The 23,876-nt window shown below is 39.3% G+C and overlaps 1 protein-coding gene across 10 annotated transcripts in view; it reads right to left on the bottom strand.

The window, feature by feature from the left end:
* The window catches only part of PDE1C (phosphodiesterase 1C), a 317,833-nt gene that overhangs the window by 39,239 nt on the left and 254,718 nt on the right, over positions 1–23,876 (bottom strand). For all 10 annotated transcript variants that reach the window (XM_021385552.1, XM_021385547.1, XM_021385545.1 and 7 more), the window contains 7 exons: positions 23,402–23,530; positions 17,956–18,057; positions 16,583–16,703; positions 13,520–13,601; positions 6,614–6,734; positions 5,212–5,387; positions 706–1,002 (listed from right to left, as the gene is read on the bottom strand). In XM_021385552.1, the coding sequence (XP_021241227.1) occupies positions 706–1,002; positions 5,212–5,387; positions 6,614–6,734; positions 13,520–13,601; positions 16,583–16,703; positions 17,956–18,057; positions 23,402–23,530 (1,028 nt within the window). The remainder of the gene's footprint in view (positions 1–705; positions 1,003–5,211; positions 5,388–6,613; positions 6,735–13,519; positions 13,602–16,582; positions 16,704–17,955; positions 18,058–23,401; positions 23,531–23,876) is intronic.

Genomic DNA, 23,876 nt, shown 5'->3' with positions numbered 1-23,876 from the left:
TGCGCAACCTTCCTAGGGAACCTGCTTTAGCAGGGAATTTGGACTTGATGATCTACAGAGTTTCCTTCCAACCCCTACAGTTCTGTGATTCACAGGTCTAATAACTTATTTTTATGTGACGTGCAATTTTCAATTTTTTCCACCTTTTCTGGGTGCAAAATATAATTATTTTAACTCACTATCATTTTTCTGACAGTAAATCTTTAAGAAAAGGCTCATGTTTGCCCTAATAAAACAGAACAAATGTGGTATAAATAAAATAACTCTTAAAAATGTTTTGGTGAAGAGGAGAAAAGACCTTCTGTCCCAAAACATACATACATTTGAGAATCAGTTCAAGGTACCTTAAACTGGCCTTAAAAACCATTCACAGCTTCAGCATCTCCTCTTTCAATTAACGAGTCAGTGAAGCTGTTCACTGAACCAACATAGTTTGTTTCAGCTTTGAAGCATGCAGCAAAACAAGCTGTTTCATTTCCATGAGAAGAGTCTTATTGCCCTTTCTGCCAAAAGCATCTAAGCAGACATTATGAACTCCATCTTTTACAGAACAATAATACTTGGAAGTACCAATGCCAAATTCTAGGAAAAGTCTCTGTGCCCAGGACAACCTTTTTCACAACATCAGCTGCTCCCATTCCATTACTGAGATGAAATACCAGTTTTAGGGTGGCATTCACCTTCCAGCAGAAGGAGAGAACTCACCATTCTGGACATGTTTCTCTTCTCTTGTTGCGTGATGAGAATCCGTGCCCTTATCTGTCCTAGGAGCACCTTTTCCTTGCGAGGCTTCATGTCTAGTCACTCCAGTTTGCCCAGTCCCATTTACGTGGGAATTCTCATTGGAATCTGCACTTTTGTTTTCCCCAGGATTTGGCTCTTTGCTGTTCTCTGTCTTTGCTGCTGTGGCATCTTCAGTTGGCTTCTCATCCTTTTCATCTGTTTTCTTTTCATCTGTTCCCTGATGAACACTTTCCTCTGCTTCTTTCTTAGCTTTTTCTTCTGTATCCTCGGCAAAGAGAGAAGCAAAACAAGAAAAGAAATCATGATTATCAGTCAATTTTACAAGAATGATACAATTCACACATGTAAATGTACTTCAGATTTTAACATGCAAACAGGTTTTACTTAGATAAGTGTAGGAACTGACAAGGGAAAAAGAGCACAAGAGAACATTTGAGAAAATACTCTGAAAAAAATACCCTGTGTTTGCCTACCTACATCACATGTACACGTCCCTTTTTAACCATATAAGGTTCCCTTTTGAAAATGCAGTTCTTCAGAAATTTTAAAAGGCAAATTAAAAAGAGATATTAGCTCTGTAAGTCTTTAGGGGTGCAGAGGTTATCTTCATTCCTGATACATAGGAGTCAGTCAAATCACATTTAGTTTACCTCATGTTGCACCACATCATCCTAAGCACTTTAAAAGTCTTGGTTCTTTGAAAATTCATTTTTCCTCCTTTTTCCAGGTTGCTTCCAATTCCAGATTCCTAATCTCTTCATTTCTACTTACTGTTATAATTTCTTTACAACTCTGTCCCTTCTTGCCAGACTAATACATTACTATCAGTACCTGCTCTTCCATTCCCAAAAGGGCAATGTGTCCCAGGACACAACCATAGTCCCTTAATGCAGTGCTCAAGCTAATAAACCTGACTGTGTGCAGGCAGAAACTCCATAATTTCCTCCTCTTTTCCATGATCAGTAAAAAATTAACCTGCAAAAGCAACTGAATAGCTCAGCCCACACTCAATTTGGAGCCTTATTCAGCTTCAGGACATATCTGTATCCATCCTGAGTTTAAGCACTCAGATGTGACTGCACTGTGCTGCCTAGTATATCTCATTCTGCCTGCCTACAGGGTTTCTAGGTCTGCAATATCACAGCCCACCCATCCACCACCCCACTCTGGATAACCAATTGCACTCTAATTGTGATAGGAATGACAAAGAGATGTATCTCCTGGTTTCCGAGAGATTTTGTAAGCTGATAAGTAGACAAGCGTATCCTGCAAATCAAAGAATGAAGTCTGCATTAGTCCAATGGAAGCACTCTTGACACCTATAGGGAAGATGTTGTGGTCCTTACAGGAGTAGCAACTTAGCCAGAGATCAAAAATTACAAAAAAAAGTTGTGTCTCCTCCAATACTTCTTATGAGTGAACCAGAAACAGTTTTGAGAACAATGTATCAGTGGGTTACAAGAGAGGTGAAAGCCGTCTGCATAAGAAATGTCGATTTGTATTTCCTTGCCAGCAGCTAGCTAAAGTTAATTAAATTTTAAATGAATAAATTATGGCTTGCATGAAAATATAATTAAATTAGATATGAGCCTCCCTGACTTTATTAATCATTCTTGAAATCAACAATAGCTTGCATAGACAGCTTTCTGGGAGTCTTGTGGTATTTAGACAGATTCCTCTATTCTGAGGATCTGAAAAGAAACCAAAATGCTGCATTTTGCACCTGAACCACATGAGAGAGATTCAGCTCAGGAGACTAGGGCTTGCTACAGCATTGCTGGATGACTGCCTCTTGTCAAAATTAGTGTCAGAATACACTTCACCTGCATGGTGCTTTGCACATCAGGGTGTTTGTTTATTCTCATTGTTAATTTCTAGCTATTTAATGAAGATCTTTTAAGCAAAAAACCTCAGTAACAAACCCACTTACTTTGCCCACACAATCCAAAACATTTTCTATAAATACCACATTCAGGATAAAACAGCTAACTGATATTTCTAGGGACAATGCCGTTACCAAAGGGAATACAGTATTCTGCAAATAGTTTAATAATAATAATAGCAACAATAATAATAACAATGGTAGCAATAATAATAACGATCAATGGGTTTCCTTCCCCTCTGATTCCTAGCTGTTACTTCTTATCAATCAACAGATAAACACTTCATCTGACTGCTAATAATCATTCTTATTTTTATTGACAGAGCAAGTCTTCAGATTCACAAGTAGAACGCTCTACTACTCATGGCTAAGATTGGCAAGGCAGGTGGAAGGGGGCACACAGACTTGCTGCAAGTCAGGAGCAAGAGAGCAGATGAACAAAGGTTTTGATGTGAGAGCTCTGGAGTCCAAGAATAGTTCCAAAGGCATGCTGAGACTTATGTTTATATAAATCTTTCAGGATAAAAAAAAAAAAAAGATCTGAAAGCCAATGAATTCAAATGAACAGAAGCTGAAATAGAGGATGCTGAGATGCTGGAACAGGCTGACGGGAGAAGTTGCAGATGCCCCATCCCTGGAGGTGTTCAAGGCCAAATTGGATGGTCTCCTGGCAGAATGATCTAGTGCATGGCAATCCTGCCCATGGCAGGGGGATTGGAACTGGATGGTCTTTAAGGTCCTTTCCAACCTAAACCATTCTACGAATCTATGACACCGCTTTCTGAATCTCCTTCCCTTTGACCCAAATGGGGGTTTCCGTTTAGAGATACTGGCGATGAAGATTGGCAAAAAAAGTAAAGTAAATAAACTACTCAGGGCTAAAGGTTGTCAGAAAGGTCAAGATGAAACGCCTTACTCAAGGGCCCTCCACATCCAACAGTGGTGAGTGCTCTTCTTTGCAGCGACAAACTAATTCTTTCATAGACTCTACCTTCAGGATCTGCTAGAAGGACTTTTTAATAAGGTGCATAAAAACAAAGCAATTTCCTCTGCAGCTAAAATATTAACAACCAAACACTTATTGGCAGGGCACTCTGTAAAGAAGGGATGTGAAATACTGCATCAACACATTTCACCAGCAGCATTACTTAAGCAATGTGTGCACATCCACCTGAATCATCATTGACACGTGCACATTTAGAAAAAACAGTTATGAAAAGGAGTCACTGCAAGTGGGTACAAAACACATTTAAAAGTTAAATATTTAGACTCTATTACGATCTATTGTATATATTTGTTCTAGGTGAAATGTACGATATATTTCATTTCTTTCCCCATAGGCCTCTTTGGCATATGGGATTTGTATCAGGCGGATCCTCAGAAGAAGGATCAAATGTCCACGGAGCATGTGGAAAGGAAAGTCTTAAAAACAGGTAACTATATTGGCATCATTCATTAAAGACATCTATACATGGAGACATTGACCGTGTTAAATGCTTTGCTTGTTTTCTTAGCTTTAATTTGTTTGGCCCAAAGAGAACTGTGAAATGGAAAATATCAATTAGAAAACTAAAAAGCATTAAAAAACAAGCAAAAAAAGAAGATTTTGAATTATGCTTCTGTTTTTATTTTCACAGAATGTCTAGGGAGGCTTTTACTGAATTGTTATGTTTTAGTCACATGGGAAATTTTAATTTGAATAACAGTATGTGCTTCCCTGCACCATTAGACAGGGCTTTCATTTAGAGAGGGCCAACGTGCTCTGGCAAATCAAGAACTAAGCCAAGTCTTCCACTGGTCATAAAGCCAAAACCACATAATATATTACAATCAAACTCCTTCTGTTGGTATGAAACACAGCAAATCCATTAAATAATCAGTTTAGTAACATGCATTCAGCTCAGAGGAGATGTTGTATCACAGTTTCATGAAGAAATAAATGTAATCAGTGATAGAATTCCAACTTTGCTGTTTCCAAAGCCCATCTAAGTGACCCTAGGGCACTTTCAATAGCATGACACTTTGGATGCCTGCTCTGCTTCCAAGCTCACAACCAACCCAGACCTCATATTCTTCTGAAATATTTGCAGCCCTGCACAGATTCATGGTATCATGAGCATAAGCAGCAAACTTCCTAAATCCTCATCCAAGGCATCACTGCAAATATGAAGGCAGATATGAATCCAGAATATCCTGGCTTTTTCCCCTGACATATCATTCCTGTCTATTTCAATCTTAACAGTAAACAGTTGATAACACGTCTCTAAAAATCCTTTTCCAGCTATTTCTGCACACACTCTGAGTTTGGCTCATGACGTTAGGGGGCTTCCCTTCCAATTCCCTTTTTTCCTCCTTTTGTCCAAATCCTCTTTATTATCTACACTTACATCACATAGAAGCGTAGAAGGCACAGATGAGTCACAGTATTCCTATCTTTCTGAATTCAGTGTAAATTGTTGACCTAGAAAAGCAGATTCTTTCAAACTAGCAGTGCTTACTTGGAGAATAATTTGATTGAAGATGAGTTTGAAGTAGAAGAGGTCAAAAGAATTTTTTATTCTTTCACTAAGAAGCCTGGATGTTACCTTTGGTGGCTTGTGCTTTCCATTTTTCCCGGTTCTGCTGCACCACCTCAGTCCAGGTGGCTTTAAAACATTTGAAGTCCACAGTGAGTATGGAGCAGTTGAGTGAGGCACTTCCTTCTGACCCAGTGCTCTTGACACTTGATCTTTTAACTTCAGAGGGACTAATGCTATTCAGACTGGGGCACAAGATCACAAAACATAACAGAAATCAGCATCTAATGCACTCTAGTACAGCTAAGAAGAAATCATTACTCTAAGTCTAGATAACACTCAAAAAGAAGAAAGGAAAGATAACCTCAATCCCTCAGTTCCCTCCCTCCCTCCAACCCCAAAGCAATCAATGTTAAAGCAAGCAGCACAATCTGAGCCAGCATTAGAAATAAAGGACAGCTCTTCCCTCCTTATTCACTGGTAGACACAGTTCCTTAGAAAGAGAACCAGTCAAAGTGATTCTTTGTTGTGCATCTCCACTCCCTGAATATTAAGCGGAGAGTCAGACAAACCTAGAAACGCGGTATGTCAAAGGAGGAGCCTCCTAAAATTCACCCGCTGGAGCCATTAGACACAGAACTGCTGTACACCAGCCTCCATCCAGGGTTTGAGGACCTCATCTAAAGCTGAAATGAGGCACTCATTTCAGTTATAGACCCAGCAGTTTTCTTTCAAGGACGGGCGCCTCGTAGTGTACATTTTAATAAAGGCAGCAAGATATCTGACAGAGAAAGATATTAGTGGTTGCCCTGTGTCTAACAGCCCAAGAATAAAGAAGATGCTTGTGAGAGGAAACCCTGACTTGAAGGCTCCACTCTAAGCAGTACAAACCATGTGGCACCTGAATCCCAAGACATGCCCTGTTCATGAAACTACTGAAGTAGTAGATTCTCTACAACAGCAGAATGGGATGAATGGGCCAAGACTTCTTACACCCAAGCACCAGGTGAATTCTGGTGATAATTCACACATTTGAATAACTCTAAATAAGTGTTCCTATACTTCCCATTCCTCTTTTGTAATTCAAACATGTTTATACTTCTAGACATATTCCTAGAAATGAGTGCCTCCCAATAACACTATCTACCTTCTGTTTGGCATTAGCGACAGAGAGAGAACTTAAGTTCACCCTACTACATGGCTACACCCACTTGTGTTCGCTGCCTTTGGAGGCATGATTCAGTTTCATGCCAGCCTCCCTCTTTGCCCTGCCTTGGGCTGAAGTTTCCTTTCAAAACAATCTCATCACTAGGTGAGCTGTTGTGCCAGCAATGTGGAAAGCAAGCTTTACTCCATGTGGCTGACATACACAGTAGAGAGATGGACGTGGACATACACCATCACATACACCAGGGGACCTGGATGCAAAAGTAACACATGCCCTGCAGGGAGAGGACATATGGTTGTTCACCTGGAACGTCTGAACCCGGACATGCCAGAACGGGAAGCTTCATCTATGAGCGGTGTCACAATCTTCTCAGTCATGTCAGTCAGCACAGTAAAAGTGGGTTCCACGATGAAATCGATGAAACCTGAGCAGAAATGCAAGCATAGTCAAGAAGGTGAGATAATGATTTATGTGAAGTCACTGCATCAGCGATCTCAGACAACCTCATTCTAAAAGATAGAGTTAAAACATTATACTACACTGAAAAAAGAATCAGCAAAAACTACAAAGTGAAAACGGAGTTACATGTAAATCCCTGACTCAGGAACCTGAGTATAGCATGCAATAAAACGCACCTCCTTAAACACTAGAAAGAAACTGTTGCAAATCATAACACAAACGTATACATCAGAATTTGTTTTATATGATAAGTATGACATTTAAGCAAAATTCCTGGCAGATTTGGTTCAAACACAGTTTCAAAGATGAAACCTTGAAAATTTTATATTACGGGAATAATACTATTAAGCTATGTTAATGTGGAGTTACCTACACACTTCCCTTACTGCATACCAGTAGGTTGCTGTGAATATTCTCAGTGTTCACCCAGCATGTTCTTATTGATTCTTATTCTCCCTATTTTTTCACATAAGAAAAAGAAAAAAAATTAAGGACCAAATCACTTCTACTTCAGTACACAGTTTAGCAGAGACAGACGCAGCTCTGATGTGAATGTTGGGAAGGGCAAACTGGAGGACCCTGTGGCCATAAGCTCATGTGATGAAGGAAAATCCAAGTTGCAGAGATAAAATATGAAAGTGGAAGGCCTTCCATAAATCCTCGCTGAGGGGAAGGGTTGTTTCCTATGTTCATGTTTGCACAGTTCCGAGGGCTGTAGGTAGCCAAAAAAAAAAAAAAGAAAAAGAACAAAAGAAAAAAAAACATCCTTAATACCTCCCACAGCTCTTCAGGATTCAAGTCTTTCCATACTGGACCTGAGGTTGAGTACTGGGCTTTCAGTGGCTGCTGATGTATGAGAAGATGCAGTATGTTTATTTCATTCTGCAGTGGATGACTGTGGCAAAGTTGCCCGTGATGGTAAGAAAAATGATTCAGGTGATGGTTTTCAATCCTATGTTAACTCTAGGGAAAAAAAGCATCCATTTTTGCTCTACTACTAGGTATGCCTATGAACCAGCTATTACGTTTCCAAATGATCTCCATTCTGGCCCTATTTTGCCACCACTCAACAACAAGAGTAAGACATTTCAAAGTCTGCAGCCCCATCCTGGAGTGAACTTACTTATACTTACTAATATTAATTCTTTATTTATTTGAATCTCCCAGTGATGCTCATGTAAAGCTGAATAAGGACTGTCAGAATCCTCATCCCATTGTAAATCATACTGAATTCCACCATAGTTTATGCAATCTACAGTTTCCTCAGTCCATCCATGGGTATTTTAACACTTCATTATGAAATACATTTCCCTAAGTTGCTACTGAATAGTCTTGGGATTGCCTTCAATTCAATATGGGATTTGCCTGAGAATTTTCTATGAAATTACCATAAAGCAGCAGATGTTCTTGGAAAAGATTGTCAAGTCCCATTTCTAAAGATTTAGGAATCGTTAGCTATTAATTATACGTGCACGCAATTATAATTTCTCTGACCGGACCATGGTATCTTACGGCACACTCTGGTGATTCAGAGTGATAACACAACAGTAAAGGAAGAAGACATTCCATGGGCCAGGCACCTGAATTTACAGATGCTTTTATACACAACCAGAGTGCAAGGCAGTTGAACATACTTCCAGTTCTATTTCCCTTGCCTGATTTGCCTGATTTTTCTATACTTCTAAAATGTCAGATAACGAACGGCGTTTTCATACCTAGCATAATTAAAAACATTACTTCCAAGTTATCAGAATTTCATACAATTTTTTTGTAAATTTGAGAAAAAATCATGCATTACTGAACATTCAGCCTTACACATGCATCCGAACCACATGCCTCCACAACTGTGACATAGTCTTAGGTAAACTTAAGGGAAAAAATCACCTTTCCTCCCATGCTGTTAATCAAAAATGCATGCAGTATAGAGACACAGAGGGAAACTGTGTGCTAGATCATAACACAGATAACTCTAGCAAACTTCAATTTTTAAAAACATTGCAAGTTGTACTGACTGGGAACAGTGTGCCACAGGAACACTGAGGATACTGAGAACGTGATTTAAGTGTGTGTGTCTGCCTGTCTCTACATCTCTTCTGTTCTCCTTCACTCCAGAATTTTTTTACTTCTTAACAACCAAAGAAATCCAAGTCACCGATGATATCACATGCCTGACTGCTTCACTAACTTCAGCAACGGGGCAGTGGGATCACTTCCTGAGACGCTCGACGTTGCTGCATAAACACAGGGTCCTGTCTTAAGTGTTGGATCTAAGAAAAAAGCTTTCCCTGGGAGAAGTCTCATTAACAGATGCAGATAGAGGTGGCACAAGGGACTGGAGGGACCATAGGTGAACGAACCTGTCACCTAGGAGAACTTTTTTGATAAGACTGAAGCAAGGGTAATAAAATTATTTCTGTACCGAAGCAGAGGGTGTATGGTATTTTTCCCTGTTTCTTATACACTGAATAAGTTATTCAATTATGTCATCTTTAAATGGGTACTATACTAATATTGGGAAACTTATCTTGCTATTATGGAAACAAAACTTGGGACTTTATTACGAGGGCTGATCCGAAAGTAATGCCTCTTATTTTATTACATTGGCCCACAGTGTCAAAGGCAGATGGTGGTGGTATGGCAGTAGGGATTGACCTTTCCGATCAATATTCTGTTAAATTCTGTTGCCTTGCGACAGATGGCAGCAGAGGGGCAGTCTGATAAAATGGCGCCTGACTTGGAAGTGTGCATGAAGCAAAGGTGTATCGCTGAATTCTTCCACATGGAAAAAAATGACACTCATTGACATTCATCAATGCTTGCTGAACATTTATGGAGACCAAACAGTGGATGTGAGCACAGTGAGGAAGTGGGTAGTGCGTTTCAGCAGTGGCAACAGCAACAGTGGGTCACCTCCACTGGTGCAGATTTTTATGAATGCAGTATGATGGCTCTTTCAACAGCTCATTGCTGTTGCAAATGTATAGCTAATAGTAGTGACAATATTGAAAAACAGTGTTTTCTAGCTGAGAATTTGCTCCATCAGTGTCATTGCGCTCCTTGTATCTGTTGTGGTTTCCATGGAAATAAAGAGGAGGAATTACTTCCAGAGCAATCTAAATATTAATTATGTAATTTATACTATAATCCAAGCCACCCTTCAGTATTCTCCTTCTTACCTAAAGACACTATGATTTAAATACAAAACAATGAACCTGGATTTAAAACTTATTAATGGTGTAGCCCATGACCAATTCATAATCTTCTTTCTTTGGCAACAGAATGAGTGAAGTAAATATTTCTGTACCCCAGTGAATAGGATGATTTAATTAATTGCCACTGCACACTGAGGAGTTGATTCCAGGCATCTAGAATTCATTCACTCCACCTGAGAACACCACCACTGCAAACACAGCAAACACTGGCTAGAGAATTGTTTCCCTAAAGCCTGCCACAATACAAGCAAAGAAACCAACAAACCAGAAACATTAACTTCTCAGCCTTCATACAACGTTTTCTGAAGCTGTAATTTTCTTTCTTGTCAGCCAATGGGCAAAAATAAAAGGATATTCCTACATTTATTGGCTGCAAGTGAGGTTGATCTCTCATCAGACAAGCTTCCTACAGCCTGAGAAAGACAGAGAAGCTTTAACTCCTGATATGCATATGGGAGGAAGCACAAGTCTTGGCCTGGTTTTGTTTGAAATCTGTTTGCCTTCCCCACTCTGGTTAGCAGCGTGACAGCTGGGTATGAATCTCTCATGATTTCTGTACCTCAGAAGGGTACAGAAATATTTACCAAAATCATTTTTATTGAAGAAGAAGAAGAATGATAAACTGATCATTAGAATTAGTACGTTTTAAAAGTAAAGTTCGTTATTTGATTTAAAATATATATATATATAAATTTTAATATGGAACAATTGATCCACAAACTAAAGAAACAAGAGAATGAGACATTCTTTATTCTCAGGAAAATTTTGCTTCATTTTTATGGAAGGAGTGCATACTGAAAAGCCTTCTGTCTGCATTTGTGAAATCCTTTTGTTAAAAAAAAATGCCTGCCCACTGTTTGTGGGCACTCAACTTTCAGCAGCAAACCAGCAACTACAAACAAGCCAAGCTACCAGGACAGGATTTCTAGGCTCTGTCTCTAACAAAACCAATAGCACAACTTTATTTAACAATGTATAGATGTTTTTGTTTGTTTGTTTGTTTCATTTGTAGAAACTCATGGCTGCTCACTGCATGATTTGGAATTCAATAGGAACTCACTTCTGCAAAGAAATGCAGTAATTACTGTTCCAGGGAACAACGTGTTGAGACTGTTGATCAAATAAATAAATGAATAGGATCAGATCATTTCTCTGAGAAGCTAGCTTTCAACTTTGAAAGCCTTACCTCAGCAGATAGGCAGAAAGTGTAAGACATTTTACTCTAAAAGAGGAGGCCTTACAGACAGATAATGCCAATATACACAGCAGACCAAGAAATTAGAACTATATGCTAGAAGCCAAGATTTAGGGACAACGGCCTATTAGTGTCAATGGATTACAAAACCACACAAACAGAATATAATGACAAATAGCATTTAACAAAATAAGGCTGCCTTTACACACTGATGGAGTGCCACTTTTATAAAGTGTAATTATCTTGGTGATTATTTAATTCATCATTAATTTTGCAGTGGCTTGACACAAGTGCATCAGTAGTATAGAAGCTTCTTGGCTCTCCTGGCCCTCTGGAGCGAAAAAGCGTGAAACAGGAGGACATGGCAAATTGGTTTCTAAGCACACTGAGCCACACAGCCATCCAGAGGAATCATGACAGGCTGAACAGGTGAGCTGGCAAGAACCTCACAAAGTCCTGCACCTCCTATCCAATAGAATCATAGAATGGCTTGAATTGGAAGGGACCTCAAAGATCATCCAGTTCCACCCCATCTGTCATGGGCAGGATTTCCAACTGCTAGATCAAGCAATAGATCAGGTTGCCCACAGCCCCATCCAGCCTGGTCTCAAATGCTTCCAGTGACAGGGCATCTGCAGCCTCTCTAGGTAGCATGTTCCAGCACCTCACCAAGGTTTTCACTTAGAGTTTTTTCACCTCTCAGTGAAAAAGTTATCCCTGATATCTAATCTAAATCTTCTCTCCTTCAGTTTAAAACCATTCCCCTTTGTCCAATCACTACCTACATGTGTAAAAAGTTTATTTCCCTCCTGTAATAATCTCCCTTTAAATATCGGAAGGACGCAATGAGGTCTTCCTGGAGTCCTCTCTTTTCCAGACTGAGCAAGACAAGTTCCCTCAACCTGTCTTCATAAGAGAGGTGCTCCAGTCCTCTGATCATCCTCATGGCCATCCTCTGGACCCTCTTCAAAAGCTCCACATCTTTCCTCTGGAGGAGGAACAATTCCAGGCAGCCAGTTGAGAAACCGCTCTGCAGAGAAGGATCTAAGGGTCCTGGTGACCACCAAGTTGAACACAACTCAGCAATGTGCCCTTGCTATCGTGTCCAGTTCTGGGCCTCCCATTACAAGAGAAATGTGGATATACAGGGAAAGAGTCCAACACAGGGTCACAAAGATGGTAAAGGGACAGGAGTACCTCCCCTGTGAAGAAAGGCTGACAGAGCTGGGACTGCTCAGTCTGGATAAGGCTCAGGAGAGATTTTAAAAATGCCTATGAACATCTGAAGGGAGAGTGCAAAGAGAACAGAACCGGGCTCATTCCAGTGGTGCCCAGTGCCACAACAAGAGGCACACACTGGAAAACAAGAGGTTCCATGAGAACATCAGAAAGCACTTTTTAACTGTGCAGGTGATGGAGCACTGGGATAGGTTGCCCAGAGAGGTTTTGAAGTCCCCCCTCAAAAGCCTCCTAGGCATGGTCCTGGGAAACCTGCTCTTGATGTTCTTGCTTGAGCAGAGGTTGGACCAGATGGACCCAGATGGCTCCTTCCCATCTCAGCCATTCTGCAATCCCATGATTTTGCATGAGATAGAGAAAGCACTACCAGTGAGTCTGTAAAAAGATTTCTGCTTCTGAATGAATGGAGTTGAAAATGGTTTGCTGTTTCCTTGGCTTCTGTGCAAAATTATGGTTGGTTTGGAGCACTGAGAGGGAAAAGGTGGGGAAAATAAGTGAAAAACATACAAACAAACAAAAACTACAACAGTTTTTGCCCACACAATCAAAGGACTGACATTATGTTTCCATATCCTCTAAGAATACTCACAACACGATGCCATGCACTCCTCATATTCAGTGCTCAGAAAACCACAGAGTAACATCATAACTGGGCACTGCAGCCAGCTCTGCAGTCACATCAGAAGTAACTCAATTACTGCATGGAAACACCACCATAAATTTAAAGGCTCCTCAGCTTTGAATTGTTGATCTGGAGAAAATACCATTGCACTTTATTATTTCTTCTCTTTAACCTAGTTTCAAATGATGAAAGATCACTATAACCTTCAGTCAGGCTGGATATTAGGAAAAACTTCTCCAAAAGAGTGGTCAGGGTCTGGAACGGGCTGCCCAGGGAGGTGGTGGAGTCACTGTCCCTGGAGATCTTCAAGAAACATTTAGATGTTGTACTGAGGGACATGGTTTAGTGGGAAATATTGGTGATAGGTGGACAGTCAGACTGGATGATCTTGGAGGTCTTTTCCAACCTTGGTGATTCTATGATTCTGTGATTCTAAGTTTTGTTTTTAAGATGCTACTTAGAAGGTACCAAAAGGGACATACCTATTTGAGACTGAGCAACCATAGTTGACTTGCGGTCACACAATGGAGAGAAGGGAAGCCCTAGTTCTGCTTCTTTGTCACCCTGGAGAAAAAAAAATTGAGAATAAATTAGAATAAGGCATTGGACTTTGATATATTAGGTCACTGCTGTAAAAGCCACTCATTTTACTTTCTTTAGTGAAGGAGGTTTTGTATGTGTGTGTTTTTGTAAACACAGATTATTGATGGAGAATTGAGTCTGGCTGGAAAAGTTGTGGTCCATGTAGAATGATGTGAATTGAGCATTTTGATTCCAGTGAATCTTTCCTCATAGCTTTCTCTGTCTGCTTGGTACTTCCAAGCATTAAGTAAACACCCTCTTGCACTCAAGAATGATTCTCTTTGTAGCTCTCTGGAAAACTCAGCAGAACACTGTTCTTGGAACAAACCATTCAAGAGAAAACATCAGTATCATGATTGATCTTTCAGGATTTGCACTTGCTTGCACGCCTTTTTCTCTTTTATCTTTCAGATAAGGAATTCATCACAGGTCACGGATGGTTAGATACAGATTGCATTTTTTGTCCAAAGGAAACACTGATATTGTTAGCATTTTATGTAAGAGCTAAAGGACAAAAGTACAAACATGCTTTCCAGCCCTCAGAACTGACAGTCCTTTACTAACATCACAAGATGGTGTGGAAGATCAAGTGTTTCTTCCAGTCATTTAAGCTGCATATTCACACAAAGGTTAGTTCAGTCACACTATCATAAATTCCTTCAGGCTGAGAGGATACATAGGATGACAGTTGCAGTAATCCCCAGTGAGCATTCAAACTTAAATAGCCTGTTAAATATACTAGAGAATCAATTCCTTAAATCAGCAACTCACTCTAACTGTGCTGAACTTCATGCCATTATTCTGACTAATGTCAAATGGAAGTTAAAATAGCCAGTAAACAAATTAGAGAAAAAAAGTAGGCATAAGAAGCACTAAACTGTTGTTTCTCTGTTATTATTATAATGTATATAAAATGAAGGAATAAGTTCTGTTAGACCTTTGGGTGAAACAACAGTTTTCTCCTGATTTATGTTAGCAGTCTGATGCACAAACTTCAGGGTAAGCCAGAAACCAACCACAGAGATATTTAGAAGCAACCTTCTACTACTGTGTCTGCCACACCCCTCAAGAAAAGCATTTTTCTGTGCCAGCTCTTATTTAATCATCAGTTTTCTCTTACTTCTCGCACTTCTTACAAACCCTAGCACTTAATTCTCTTTAGCACAGGGCCCCTAATAGCCTTCCTGACTGCTCAAAGAGATACAAGACTTTTAAGCTGTTCAGGCAGATCCTTCACGGATAGCTAAATTGCTAAGTAAAACATGCAAGATATTTCCTACATGAGATCCTCACTCCAGCTGCTGAATATCAATAAATAAATAAAAATTGTATTCAAAAGCAGCATTAACATCTACAGCATGCGTAGCTCATGTAGGAAGACCTGTGTCACGTTACTGCAGAACTGGAAAACAACAGCTTTAGAGACCTGTACTGATTCGGGTTAAGTGAGGCTCTGTACCTCATAACACACACAACGGAAAAATCTGCACTTCAAGAGCATAAAGAAATAAATACCTAAACTGAAACCAGCCTAGGTTCTTAGTCGCATGGTCCCCTCTGGCTAGTGGCACTTTTCAACTCATACACTGAAGAGTGCGTGTTGCTCTTCAGCTATCAGGTAGGGATGTATTTATTAATTTATCTATTAACTTCAACAAACAAGTCTACTTTTCATGGTAAGCATAAGGTTTTCCCTGAAAAGGGAGTTAGTACTTCATCTCCATTTGAACTAGAATACAAGTTTTATGTAATGCTTTATCAAAACATGAAGACATTTGTCATTCAAAATTAAAGCATGATTTGTTGTTCAACTGTCCCTGTGAAAATATAAAATAACGATTTTGTCTTCATTACACTTGTAAAGCAGATCCAAACCTGGGCTTTTTGTGTTCTTATATCTAGCTAATCTTAATTCCCTCATCAGTCTTTAAGGTACTCAGCAATGGTATATTTTACCAGAACTAGTATCCGTCTGAGCTATAAAAGAATATGCATACCCAGTGGCAGAGTTTTCCCTAAAAGGTATGTGAAAATCATCCTCCTTACGGGAGCCTTGTGTGGTAACAGAGACAGATGCAGGCATGATTTTCCTGCTTCCACCTAGTAAATCCATTCTTGCTTTGAAAAACAAACTAAAGGATTCATTTCAAAGCAAATTTTTGCGATGTCCTTATTAAGAAGGGATTCCCACAATGCCTTTAAAAGCAGATGCTGTTCAAAAAACTTGCTAAAAATTGGCTTTTTGGTTTGGCTTTTTTGCATTCAGATTTACTGCAAAACATGAAGTTACTGAACTTTGGAGGAAAATTAAGCACTTAACTTTCTAATTAGTTTACTAATACATACTGGTGAAAAGTACCTTCACACTCTTAAGTGCTCTGTTTACTTTCACTTCTTTTTTTTTTTTTTTGTTTAAGCAGCTATTTACATAGTTTTAATTGGCCAGTTGGGGAGATTTTAATTATCACATAGACTTTTATGATTTGTCTAGATTTGCAGGTCTGTCAATGGGTGGTCCATTAAGAGATATAAGCTAGAGTAGTTCACTTCATCGAAGGTAAGGTAACGTATTTTTTATGTCTACCCCAACAATATAGATACAGTTTTATAAAATGTAACAACCTAAATGTGTTTTCTATGGTTTAATAGCAAAGCAGAACATCGTGTATTCTATCTTTTGCAAGTTAGAAACACATACTGATTCTATAAAAGTAATCAGCCTGGCTTAGCATCCCAAATTAGAACTTCTCCTGCGCAGATAATACTTCTGTCTACACGCAGTGTATCAGACACTGTCTTTCCAAGAGACCTGGTAGGCAGTGCTACTGGTGCCAGACAAAAAGCTTCCTATCATTTACAATGTTCTTGAGAAAATCAGAGAAGAAAGAAAATACACGTTCACATTTTCTTACTTGCTCAATCCTCTGTGCTGCCAAAACACAGAGGAAATTCCCCAGCTTTACCTGTCTGAAGAACTCCTCTAGCAGAGACATGGTCCAGCGGTGATGGAGGTCCCAGGCCTTGGCTGGATGACTGATATCTGCTGTATGCAACAATAGTGATAAGGCTTTCGGCTTGTCAATTCTGAAAATCCAAAGGATCAAACAAGTTAATTACCTGCACTTGCAGTGGAGAATGACAAAAATCTCACTTAAAACGGGAAATAAGGCCATCAGAGTCTTTGGCCAGGATATTAATGGAGTATTTCTGCATTCATAAATCCTGACAACTGTGAAAGATTAATTTCTCCAACATACACCATTCCTATTGTAACAGAGACATTAAGAAGTACAAAGAGAAACTTTGCTCAGCTTTACCAATTTCCTTCTCAGGCTCACTTCTCTGCACAATCAGACCTGAAGAGTCACTATGCTCCCTATTTCATCTGGGCTGCATTTTATGCAGGTCAGGAGATAATTTACTCCCTATCATCTTACCATAGTAAACAGCATCTGATCTCAAGGACAATGATGACTCTGCACAGTAAGTAACTGATAAATGTTTCACTGTTAGAAAACTAGAGTGAGGCTGGCAATTTCTTAAGACTATAACCCGAGAGGCTAGCCCAAGAACTCAGTAAATAATGTTTTCTTGGGATGAGTAATTTTAGTTTTTAATTCCAGCTTTTGATTGCCTGAAATAGTTGGAAGAGCTGTAGCTTCTGAGAGGACTGAGTGGGGAGCCACACTCGGATCTGATATAGATATAATTCTTGAGAGTGCTGGACAGATCTGTGTCCAGAGTGAAAAAAATAACAGACCATCACTAAGAGCTTTCTGTAGCATAACGGGAATTTTATGGAGAAGGCTGCAGACAAAATATTACAACTCCCACTGGTAAGAAAAGGCCTTCCCCGTAATGCTCCATCTGTTATTTTCCAGTCCTTCCCTTGGTGCATCTCACCAAGGTGTTTTTGTCTTTCCTCTTGTTATGCAGCAGACCCCTTGCCATGGTGGCAGCTGCTACCATCTGCAGAAAGACAATGCATTGGTTGTGTTTTGTAGATCCTTGAGTCCTACTCGATTGGTAGAGGTTCTTCAGTAGGATTGTGTCCTTGATATTACCCTCAGACGCAAAGGAAAACGACCAGGGAAGCTTACCCCAACACAGTGACCTTTGCAAGCTTCGGTCCACCAGCACAGAGTAGAGATGTTTGTATAGGTAGTGCTAGTCTACTACTAAGTGAACTCATTCAAAATTCAACAGCAGAAACAGAATTGAGGTGCACATCAAAGAGAGTGAGGACCTCCAGCGGGGTGCTTTTGAAGTTTAACATGATGGCAAAACACAAGCTGAAATGAAGTCCCTCACTGCATGATGCTGTGAAGTGACTCACCCTTCTGGCTGCTGCAAAGCATTCTTCATGGCTTTGATTTGCTGGAAGTGACAGGACATATCGGTGGCTAACACCATCTCAATCACCAGAGCCCTGAACTCTCTTTTGAATGACATCACGATGAGAGAAATGAGGAAAAAGAAACACAAAAACCAGCATCAGACATACACCTGCTTCTGTTGTTACCTGCAAATTACTAACAGCATTTCTGACTCCTTATGTCACTCTTTCCATTATTTCTCTTTCAGGCTGAGGGAGAAAGATGAATGATTTCTGCAAACACAACAGTGGGAGGCCTGCAAACGAAGCCACGTAGCTAAGCCTGGCAAAGAGAAATCCTAGATGTTTGTAAAGAGTATAAGTATCAGTACACTTCCTTTCTCAATTAAGAACAAACCTTTTGAATTGATTACTTTATAAAGCATTCTTAATAAAGCAAAAAGACCGTTTAAATATTTGGCATGAATCAGGTGAACTTTTGAACCAGTATTTCTATCCAGTTAAATAAAACTGGTCGAAACCTCCGCTGAAAGCTTAGCTGTATTATTAAAGGAAAAACAACATGTTGAAAAACAACATGTTAAAAAAAATCTCCTCGTAAATATAATGTATATATACATTCAAGGCTTCTGAGGACCTGCATTACTTCCCTGATATTATGCATTCAAATTGTTCCAGTATTAATTTTTGTTAAACAAACTTTTCAGGATATGTTTGGAATTCCTTTGAAGATAGTGTGGATGTCTTAGAAATTTTAAAATATCAGAACTCCCTGATCTAGCATACAATATAAATTTCTTTCTTCTTTCTTCAATTCAGCTGCCCACAGTTTACTAAAGGAAGAATAGCCCAAGGTTAGCATACCAACTAAGGATTTGGGAGATTCAGAAATGGATCAGTTTTCATTCAAAAATAAAAATTGCCATTCTTTTCAGGAGTCTTTCATGAAGGAGACGGTCCATTTTTGGCACGTTTCTCCTGCCTCTAGTGGCCAGGCCACCGCTGCTTGCTTAGAGACCCAAGACCTCTGTGCTGACTCAGTCCCACGGGTGTCACATAACATCCCCCCCCAAGACTTCTGCACACACATTAAAATTTTATCAGTTGGCCTCACTCTGCCCACAGAACACCTATCTCCCTACCCTTAAGTACAAGCACTTGCATAGCCAACAGCATTCAGAGAAATTATATGGCGGTTGAAAACAAGCTTAGTTTAATTATTTTTGCTGGACTTGGTCAGTTCTCTGGTCTGGGGCAGTCCCAGCAGCAAAAACCTCTCTGTCAATACAAACAAGAGGAACCAGGCAGGAGAGGAGAAACTGCTTCTTTTAGCAAAAGAGCTGGCAAATGGCAGCTTAAAACGCTTTTGGAACAAGGACCTGAACCCCTAGAACTGGAGAGCAAGTAGACTTACACCAAACCAGAGACAAAGCAAAAGCCAGTGTGGAGGACAGAAAATTTGGGATGAAATGCAAGTGTAATGTAATGCAGCCAAGATTACAACAAAATAATAATTTAATGGGAAAATCAATCGTTTCCTGATGGACACACACATCTATAAAGCATGTACTTTTCCACAACATTGTTAGAAACTTGTGTGCTCTGGAGGAATTTGAAAATATTTTAGATAGTGTTTTTGCAAGCAGCCTGATAAATCAGAGCAATATGCATTAAAATCAAGTGGTCTAAATGGTTCATCTTTATATGAGGCTCAAAAGTTTGTGGTAACAAAACTACAATCATGTAAAAGTGGTCACTATTAGAATACTAAGGGCCTGGGAATGGGTTTTCTTGCCGTTCCCTTCAACTGGAGATCCCTTGTGGATGCAAAGTCTGTTTTATAGATCTGTCCATACTGCTTGTCTGACTAATTGGGGATGTTAATAGTTCTTGTTACATTTTCAGATATTTTATCTCATGGCAGATACACATTTCCGCAAGGCCAGAGGCCAGGAGCCAGGGAGATACCATATTCTCACATCTATAACCTACCTACCAATAAGAAAAAGTACTAAGTTACCAAATTTGAAAATAAATTCTAAGATAACTTTTCCATGTTCTTTAATAGCCCCTGTAGAATTAGGGAAAGCTACAGTTAGGTGGAGAGAGCGGTGCCAAGAAAAGCAATTTGGAGAAGAGGAAAACCTGGAGTGAATTCCCCCTTTCATTACCGCTACACAAATGTCCTGCGGGTGATGCCCATGAAAACATGGTATCTGGCACAGTTCCATTATCAAGCACAGCTTCATGGTACCTGTACTACTGACTGCTGAACTAGATAAGACTCTGGGTGACTTTACATCTAAATACTTCCCAGTCTTGCACTGATCTCCATTTGGCAAATACCTTTATTTGCTCTTTTAGAATAACTACTACATGCCTTTACCTTTTTTGACTCAGACAATATTATATCATTTTACTGGGTATTTTGCTGGATGTGTCTTTGCTCCACATTAGTGTTCACCTCAGAGCTACACTCAAGCAAAGGGCTCGCATCTCCATGCATACAAGGGAAAAGGACAGGCAAATGACTGTTTTAGATCATTGAATCCCTATGCTAAGAATTAGGTATGATCTCCTGTAGTGCGATATTTTGCCCAGTTTGCACAGTAGAAGTCTCAAGTCTTTATTCTCATGGAAATTAATGGATGAAGAAGAAATGCTACCTTCAAGGAAACATTTTCAATGGCTGATACACACTAAAGGTGTAACACTCAGAATAAGCATGCACCGATCTTGGATACAGAGGAAAAAAATTTACAAGAAAAGTGTGTAATTATGCAGCCATGTATCTGCTATTACATACAAAAGAAGACTCTGACTAAAGTTGTCTTCATTTAGAACCATTCCAGGTTTCTCACCGCAGACTCCAAAGGAATAACACTGATTGACAAAGAGGACTCAAAATTATCTGAGGGACAAAAGCCCAAACAGCTTTACAGACAATATCAGTTTTGCATGAAATGTCACTTCCCGAAGCTGTACTCTGATTCAGAGTTTCGGAGCTAAACATTCTCCAGATGCATTTTTAATCCTGTACTTGACAGTAAAGGGCTTGCACTAAGTATACTCTGTTTCAATAAAGTCTGTGGAAATTATTAGCAGTGAACTACAGAGCCAGAAAATACACCCATACTCCTATCTGGGAAAGCATCCGTTCACTTTCCAGTTTGATTTCTTAAATCATTGTGATCTGTTTTTGATACAGTTTCTTCATTTACTTGCTGATGATTTGCACAAATGGGATTCATCAAATGAGGCAACTCACTTGCAAATATTTAACAGGGAGCAGAAGTTTTAAAATGGAGAGTAAAACACAGTTTAAGTACTAGTAAGCATTCACCTTTCTCCTTGACTGCAGCCAGAACAATCTCTTTCAGTCTGATCTGCTTCCCCTAAAAAAGCTATACCCATTTCTGTTCCAGCTGTAACAGCTAGCTCAAATCTCCTACATTTCTTTCCTGTAAATATAGTCCGAAACTAGATGACCAAATAACACAAAACTGATGAAATCCTCATATACATATAGGATTGTGAGATGAACTGATTGTCAGGTCTTTTCTTATTAATAACATCAAAATGAAGTGAGAGCTCAGCTCAAAACAGCACTTAAGAATTTGCTTTCCAAGAGTTAGCATTTGGACTTTTTGCTGAATGAGAGCAATCAGGTATGTCTACAAAAATAATATTAGTTCTGGAGACGCTTTAACAATTTTCCAAAACATCCTTTCACTTTTTGAGTCTTATTGATACTGAAAGTCCTATTTTTGGTACCAGTCTGAGAAACTGTGGGTTTCTAGATTGTTTTTTGTTTTTTGTTGTTTTTTTTTTCCCAGCATCTGAGATCCCTCTGAAGTTAGCTGATGTTTCCAGTGCTTCTGAAATGTTTGCCTATGGGATTTCAAACTGGCAGTCAAAAACAAAGGCACACGAGAATCACATTTTGGCACTAGAGCACACTGAAACAATGATTTTTATCCTGCAGCTGCTGCTTCATCAGCAGCTACAAAATAATACAGCCCTAATTGAGAGGGGAAAAATAAGCAATCTAAACAGCTTATTATTTTTATTCAGGCAGATACGGTGTTTCATAAAAAAGAGAAGTGATAATCTTTGAAACCTCCAGTCTAAACATATACCTCAACAGAACACACATTTTCACACAAGGAACTAATGAGAAACATCTGAACTTAGTTTTGATCCAACCACAAACAGCTTAAAGTTCCAAAGCAGACTGTTTTCCTAAAGACAGCATTCATGCAATGAAGCATTCTCAAGCAGATGCTCCACTGATCCTCGTAGACAGCGGCTCCACGGCTGCCATTTCTAATCAGTTAGTTCCTTGTGTTTCCCCCACCAACATAAAAGGAAGTAGCCATTTGCTGCCAATATTGTACAAGGCATTACCAATCGTAGCTAAAAAAAAAAAAAATTAAACAGATTTTTAACACCTTAGTGCAGTTTATGTTTCCTGTTCACGCTAAGACTATATGGGCAGGCAGGATTTCTCAAGCTGCTGCTCCACAACACTCACTCTGATTGAAACCAGCCACTTAAATTTCTAAATTTTATTCCTACTGCTCAGCTACAGGATTATGTCACTGCCCACAAGTCAAATAAACAGGAAATGCAGGTGAAAGACATTCTGAAGCACAGTCACTGGCCAGTGTACTAGAAGCCAATCCCCTGAGCAAAGCTAATTTCCTGGATGATGAGCTGACCACTCATTACTGTATCAAATTCAAGTGCATGTAGGAAGCACAGTGCTGTATGTAACATCCTACAAGTCCCTCCTATAAGAAAGACCACCGACCAGGATTTCTTTCTGTCTGGCAGACAGGGCTACTTTTAAGATACCACTCCTTGGAGCTCAAAATCCCCTATAAAAACAGAAAGCCCTCATTAGTTTGAACGTTCTGCTATTAGAAAACAAATCATGGGCTGATTTTGGCACATAAATCGTATGTTGCAGGGGCTTAATTTAAATTATAGCTTCTTATATCACTTTGGCTTATGCAGTACACTGATTTATGGTCCTTGGACTCGATTCTTATTTGCATTACGTCCCATATATAATTTCCAGGCAAGGAGTGTGAAGTATATAAAGGTTATTTTTATGATTTTCCATGAACAAACAGCAACCTACCACTTCACTCATTTACAAACAGATGTGTACCAAGGGTGTTTCTGTGAGATGCTGAAATTATGTGGGAGTCAAATTGTATATTATTATCCATTGCAACAATGTCTTAGTCTGGCTACTATCTGAGGTGAAAACCAAATACAGAAATAAACAAGTCAAATACTTGATAAAGCTTTTTCTTTTTTCTCTTAGCAGTAGAAATGCTAGTGCACAACATACAGCAATGCATATTGCTATTCAAACAAAGCAATAACAGTCCATGGTGATGCTGCAATATTCTGAAGCACTACCATGTTCGTTTACCTCCAGTCGTCTTTTGAGAGATTAGACAAAATATTCATCTCTTCATCATCTTGTAAAAGACGATATGCTGCACTAACATGGTGATTTTCAAGTACAGAGCGGTCATTATATAGAATGGCTGAGTCTGACCTAGGAATTAAAAGAAAACATAAGAAGGTTATGTTTCTTCCTTATCTTAAGTGTCTCATATTCAAAAGCTTTTCTTTGCTCAGCTACAGAGATTAGTTCCTATAGTACAGATACAAGCATTTTGAGAATGCTTGTAATAAAAAAAGAAAACTGAAGATGAAAATTCACCACAAAATCTATTTCATCAGCTGAGGCTCACCTAGTCTTACATTACATTAGAAAAGGATACTGAGAGCTTTCTAGCTGAGACAGATAATGTAAATTTAGGGCTGAATCACAAGGCTCCTCTCCAGTTCTTGTGTGTATTGCTCTCAAATTGAAGCAGCAAATTGTGAGATGTGTTTCT

This window comes from Numida meleagris, chromosome 2 (assembly GCF_002078875.1).
Source record: "Numida meleagris isolate 19003 breed g44 Domestic line chromosome 2, NumMel1.0, whole genome shotgun sequence".
Lineage (NCBI taxonomy): Eukaryota > Metazoa > Chordata > Aves > Galliformes > Numididae > Numida > Numida meleagris.
This window is presented reverse-complemented; position numbering and strand designations above follow the sequence as displayed.